Source organism: Chaetura pelagica, unplaced genomic scaffold (genome assembly GCF_000747805.2).
Source record: "Chaetura pelagica isolate M959 unplaced genomic scaffold, ChaPel_1.0 scaffold394, whole genome shotgun sequence".
Taxonomy (NCBI): domain Eukaryota; kingdom Metazoa; phylum Chordata; class Aves; order Apodiformes; family Apodidae; genus Chaetura; species Chaetura pelagica.
In genome coordinates, this window is record NW_009952966.1 from 1,087,223 (window position 1) to 1,093,931 (window position 6,709).

The 6,709-nt window shown below is 49.9% G+C and overlaps 1 protein-coding gene across 1 annotated transcript in view; it reads right to left on the reverse strand.

Annotated features, from left to right (window-relative positions):
- Window positions 1-6,484, reverse strand: part of LOC104387040 (schwannomin-interacting protein 1) — a 13,425-nt gene extending 6,941 nt beyond the window's left edge. The window contains exons 1-3 of the mRNA XM_009995727.1: window positions 6,428-6,484; window positions 2,948-3,066; window positions 292-409 (exon numbers count right to left, since the gene is read on the reverse strand). Coding sequence (XP_009994029.1) covers window positions 292-409; window positions 2,948-3,066; window positions 6,428-6,484 — 294 coding nt within the window. The remainder of the gene's footprint in view (window positions 1-291; window positions 410-2,947; window positions 3,067-6,427) is intronic.
- Between the last annotated feature and the right edge of the window lie 225 nt (window positions 6,485-6,709).

Sequence of the window (6,709 nt, forward strand, 5' to 3'; positions counted from 1 at the left end):
AAGGAAGGCAAGAAGGAAGGCAAGAAGGAAGGCAAGAAGGAAGGCAGGCAGGAAGGCAGGCAGGAAGGCAGGCAGGTGAAGGTAGCTGCTCTACAGCAGCTCTGGGCCAGCCAGGGGCAATCTGCTACCTGCCCCTCAGCATCTCATGTGTCTTTTATGGCTGGCTGAGGGTGCTGCTCTGGGGTTTAGCATTGCTACTTTAGCAGGATCAGCTCTTGTTCAGCTTCTGTCATGGATGGCCTGATGGTTTCCACGCTCCAGAGCCTCTGTGGGATGAGTTCCCAGACCTACCATGGGCGACAACGGCGTGTCCAGGCTGGTTTCTGTCTTGCTGTCATCAGCGTCGCTGTCCTTGTCGCTGCCACTGTCGTTCACAAAGCAGATCTGCAGGTTCATCCCACTTTGCAGCCTGCGGGAGGAACGGGAGAGGTGACACTGCAGCCCCTGGTGCTGCCACTGCCCCCAGCACCCATGGGCTGCACCAGCAAGGCACAGCACAACTTGGCTGCTTTTCCAAAGGGTGAAGTTGTCCTGATGTTGCCTTGGCCTCAGGTAGATGTCATTCCCAAGAGGATGGACATCTCCCACCCAACAGCCGAGCCAGGACCACCAGGGGATGGGCGAGACCCCCTTCTGAGCAGGAGCTCAGGGTGGGACGGGGAGCTGGGTGACAAGGAAGGACAAAGCTTCTACCACCATCTGTTGGTGAACTTCAGAACTGCCAAGGCACCGCAGGGCTCTTCTGGTGGCAGTATCATGACATTAAATAAAACAGGATTTGTAGTATTCACATCCTGTGTGAAGCTACCAGTTCTAAAGGTACAAAGCACATAAGCAAGCTTTATACAACTTCATAGCACAACAGAATCATCCAACCCTTTGGGCTGGAAGGGGGGGTCTACATGATCAGCCTTCTCATCACTCCACCTCTACCTGCTGAAGATGGGGCAAACCCAACAAGTTCTGCTGCCTGCTGTTCCTCATTCCCAGGGAGGGGGCTTATGTTGGTCCTTGCAGATGGTAAGCTCTTATTTTCCATTATTTTTGTGGAATTTCTCAGTCACTGTTACACTAGATGACACAAATAGTTGAAATTGTTTCTACACTGGCCCAGTTTGCCCAGAGAGGTGGTAGATGCCCCATCCCTGGAAATCTTCAAGGCCAGGTTGGAGGGGGCTTGGAGCAACCTGATCTAGTTGTACTCGCTCACCAGTTGGGATGGACTAGATAGCATTTAAATGTCCTTTCCCACACCAACCATTCTATGGCTCTCTTGCATTAATCCTGCCCAAGTTTTTAAGCTGTGGTGGACAGCTGTGGGTTCCCAGGCCAAGGAGCAGGAGGCACCTTGGGCTTTGAATGGCATCCTGCAGAAGGGATGTGCAAAAAGCCCCCCAACCCCGCACCCGCCGCTCAGTTTCCTTCGCACGCAGCTTTCGAGGACATTGGCCCCACCAAGGCTCCTGCAGGACCTCTACCATGCAGTGTGCAGTTCCAATGCTTCACCTGGGCTGTAAATGTCACCGGCACACCCCAGCATTCAGGTACAGCAGGTAAATTTCTCGTGGCACAGGTGCCAAGCCCTGCTGCACAGCCCTAATTGGACCCGCGCTTTAATTACGAGAGAGCGGCCCCTGGTTGAGCTGTGACTACACACAGCAAAACTGCTTTCCCTTTCAAATGGCTTGCAGTTGGATTTAATTCCACAATTGTATACCTCTCTGGTGTCATAACAGCATTCCTCCTGGCTTTATGCCCCTCTAGGGCTTTTTTCCTCACCCGCCCGGTGGCAACAGGGAGGTCTCTGCTCTCCAGGTGGGAGAGGTTCCATGTTCTCCAAGTGCCACGGGTTGCTCTGGCAGTTGAACAGAAAAAAGACTTTCTGGAGTATATTTGGTGGAAAAAAACATTAACAATCAGAGCCAGTGAGGTACCAGCAACGTGTCAGCCCAGGGGATGGAGCCACGTCCAGAGAGAAGAGCCTTGGCAGAGCACCTGGATGCGGGGAGCTACGTTCAAGCTTGGTTTTTTCTGTTCCTTGGGACTTTCTGTGCATGAGATTAATTGCTCTCCAGTGCCCTGCTGGCACCAGGGCCAGACATCAGCACTGGGTTTGCTTCCAAGGTGCTGCCACCTCCCCAGCCACCAAAGGACAATAAGCTTTCACAAAGCTTTCACAAAAACCTGTTTTTTCACCAACCATCACCACGCAGCTCAACCCAGGACTGGTAGGACCACGGGACTATCCTCAAGCCCTGCCTTGCTTCAAACATGCATGTCTAGCATGAAACCAGGCATTGAGACACTAAACTTCTCAATATTCTGCAACTCAGCATAAAGAACTCCTTGGGAAACAAAATGTATCAGCTATTTTCACAACGATAACTCCAGCTGTGCATGTGTGATACTTCTACCATGATCATGGTCTGTCCAAATCCAAAGGCTCAGGACAGAGATCCTAAATGAAAACCTGAAGGCAACCTAACTCAAGAAACTTAAGCTCATTTGCTGTATTCTCCAACCATCCACATCTCTCTTCTATACAGTTTTAACCTAATATTTTAGCATATTACTTGCAATTACGTACATAACGGGCAACAGTTGTGTTTACAGAATCACAGACTGGTTTGGGTGACAAGGGACCTTTAAGAACATCTAGTTCTAACTCCCCTGTCACGGGCAGGGACACCTCCCACTAGACCAGGTTGCTCCAGCCTGTCCAGATATGAGACAACTTCCCTGGGCAACCTGGGGCCAGTGTCTCACCACCCTCACAGCAAAGAGTTCCGGAGCCTAACAAGTTGTTCTAAAAGGACAATTCAAGAACATGATTGCAGGTACAAACTGAGGGATCTTCTGAAGGGCATGTCTGGGGATGCCCCACTGGAGACACCTCACACTTTTCAGCCTCCAGAGAGCTTCTGGGCCACGAGGCCACCTGGCTTACCGGGAGGAGAGGCTGGGCTTGCCGCTCTTGCTGCAGCTGGTGTAAAGTCCAGGGCCATCGTCAAAGAAACTGCCCAGAGCCAACTTCTGCCTGATGGACTCACGCTCATTCTTCTGGGCCTGCAAGGGAAGGATGACAAGAGAGGATGAAGCTGCCAGTCACTGCAGGGAGCAGTAGGAGAGCTGTCCCATCAGCCCCACGGCCACGCTCATGATGTCCAACATCCCCCAAGCTTGGGTGGGTCACACAGCCCATCCCAACAGGAAAACAGAGCTGCATCTCTCACTCCACATATGGATAGATATCTGTCTATATCCACACACATCTGGTGCAGACACCTGATACGTCCCTAATAAAGACACTAATAGCTGTACCTGTATCCACATACAGCCACCAAGAGCATCGTGAGCACCTTCCACATCCCAAAGAAGCCTCCAGAACCACACAAACCTTCTGCCAAAGTACCTAAGTATGTATTTTTAACCATCACCACAAGATGATCCAGTTTCAAAGACATACTTTATATATATATATATATATATATATGGTTTTTTGAATAAGGACAAGCTATAACATGATTTGGAATTAATCCCCGATCAATGATGATGGAGATGAGTGTGATCCATGTGCAATAAATGAAAATCACAGATCTAGATCCAAATTTAGCACTTGGTGTCTGTCACGAATGGATTCTGTGCCAATGCTGACAACAAACTCATACAAGGCAGCAAGTTATTGATAGAAGGAACATTCTGAAGCCCTCAAACATTTCATTTTAAAATAACACATAACAGCCTATCAAGGATGCATAACAAAGGAAAACACAGCAGGCAAGCACACTGCTCCACTGTGTTAATGACTGTAACTGTGCTTCCCATATTTCACCTGTCTAACCAAAAATAAAGCACCTTTTTTTTTTTTTCTGACACAAGGAAGTGAGATTTAACAAAATGCAAATGATTAACTTCAATTTAATTCCAGCCCCAGTGCTGATTACACACACTGCATGATCACACTGCCCATTATGCTGTCAATCCCTTAACAAAATACACACTCCATGGGTAACCTGACTCCTTTCATTTAAAATACTTAAAATATCAAGTTTCCCAAGTTCTACCCAGACTGCATCCCTCAGAGCCTCAGTGTTCCACAAAGTCATGGATACTTCTCCTCCTCCTTCTCCCAACTTAGATGATCCTCTCCCACATCTTCCCACCTACTCCTGATTTTCCTTGTGTTCCAGCAGAAACCCTCTCAGATGGGGCTGCCTCTCCACATTTTTTTGTCACTCCTTTTTAAATGTTGCTCCCTTTCCCACCCAGGCAGCAGCTGCTCCCAGTTTGGCATCTGTACATTTAATCAACGTGCAATTTGGTTTCTCCACCAGGTCATTATGGAGGACACTAAATAACACAACTCTCAGGACTGAGCTCAGAATACCCCGTTTTATAAACCAGACACCAGCTAATGACCATAAAGAAATGAGTCCTATCTGCTGCTATTATAAATTATTCAATTATTCAGAAATATAACAGACCTAAGGGAACTGGACTTCAGACAAATTACCCAACAGCTGCATTATACACCCCGAGTTGGGTACTGAAAACTATAAATTAAGAAGAATGACAAGTATTTTTTCAACTTGATAGATCAAAAAGAACAGATCAAATACTCAAAATGCAAACAAACCCATGTTATTTAAATGTGCTATTTTGACACTGAATCAAAAAATGTACATATTTCTGAGCGAGGTGGTGGGTGTAGAGCTGAAGTCTGGCTCAGACCATTATCCTGAACAAAAAGCTGTTGGTCTTTTCTTTTTTAAAACTTATTTTTAAAGCAAAACAGTTTGGGGCGGATGTTTTCCTTGTTACCACTGCCCTTCCAGCTCGGAAGGTCAGCAGCCACCTTTGTTTAAGTACACGACTGAAAACACAGTGTCAGATGATGGCTGGGACTGCCTCCATGGGAAAGGCTTTACACAACTGTCCCAGGGCAGGCAAAGTGCCAGCAGAGGTCCAGCCTCTCCCTGCAGACACTGGCTCCCCAGCCCCGTCGCCTGCTGGAATGATTCCTGTTTATAAATCTATCACTGCCACCTCGCTGGAGTCTGCAGATTATAAACAAACATTCCTGATCCTCATCACTCGTCCCTGATATGCCCCCCAAAAAACACCACGTTTTTGGTTGAGAGCCTGAATTTATCTGATATATTGGATATTTCATAGAATCATAAAACGGTTTGGGTCGGGAGGGACATTAAAGCTCATCCAGTCCCAACCCCCCTGCATGGGCAGGGACACCTCCCAGCAGCCCAGGTTGCTCCAAGCCCCATCCAACCTGCCCTTCAACACTGCCAGGGATGGGGCAGCCACAGCTTCCCTGGGCAACCTGGGCCAGGCTCTCACCACCCTCACAGCAAATAATTCCCTCCTAACGTCCAACTTAAATCACTCCCCTTCCAGTTTTAAGCCACACCACCTCATCCCTGGGGGCACACGGGGCTACTGCAGATGTTGGAGACTGACTGACCCAGTGCAGGATGGAGAGCAGACACCCACAAGACTTCTCCAGCTTTCTGGAAAAACAAGCCAAGCCCATCCTGAAACAGCACCTAAAACTGCACATGGAAGGTTTATTAGGCGTTGAGGTGCAGCAGAGATCTGCCAGGCCCCTTGCTGTGCCCTGAGCCCCTCCACCCATGGCAGAGCTCCTAATAGTGGCTGGTGACAGCTCTTCTGGAGCTGCCCCAATGGGTGCCAAGCCCGGACCGACTCCCGGGTGTGCTCTGCTCATGTTTGGAGAGGGAAGAACCTTAACCACACGCTGAATCACAGATGACCAGGTGCCAGCAACACTTCGACAGGACCAGCTGGTGTCACCACCACGTGGGGGGTCACAATGCCACAAGGCCAGGGGACACTGGATGCTAGGACCATCCACCAGCACCATCCAAACTGGGTGCACAGCCCATCCCCAGATCCAGCTGGGAGCACCGGGACACAGCCAGGCCACCAGGGCTATTTTTGCCAGGGTCTGTCATTACCAACGACTATATTTAAAGTCCCAGCCCCACGGGCAGCGCCTGCTTTTATCTCTGTAAAGCACAAGGGCTGTCACTGGATTTACAAACAGCAATTGGAACCACGGAGCCTTTGTTTTTATCTCCTTTTCCTTCCCAGGGGATTTGACAGTAAAAGCAAAACCAAGTCAAACTTCTGCATCTCGAGCCACGGGGCAAATTGCCTTTAGACCCAGGGGTGTCGAGGTATGAGGAGGTGTTTGGAAACAGCTCTTTACATTTTCTTTATCATCAAGTGATATGGAAACGCAGGGTGGGGGGCAGGATGGTTTAACACTGCCCTGCCCCAGCACCCCAAAGGCAGCACCCCAGGGAGGCGGTGGGCAGCCCTGTGGCGGGTCCTGCCCCTTCCCAAGAGGCTGGTCTTGGCAGACAAACCCCACCTTCGTGTCCCTTACCTTCTTATAACTCCCGTCCCCGGCCGGCGCGGCTGCTTTCCTGATGACGTCTCCCATGGCATCACCCTTCCCACTCATCTCCTTCGCTCCCGGGTCCTCACGTGGCCGCTCCCACGCTCCCGCCGGAGCATCTCAAGTCCTTCCTCCACTCTCCAATCCACACCGTGGGATCAAGAACTCACCCTCAGAGCCAAGACACCCCCTCAAGCAACCCACCAGCCCAACGCCTGGGAAGCTTCCCTGGGCCCCTCTCGCTTCCCGCCTGCTCCAAAGCACCTTGCT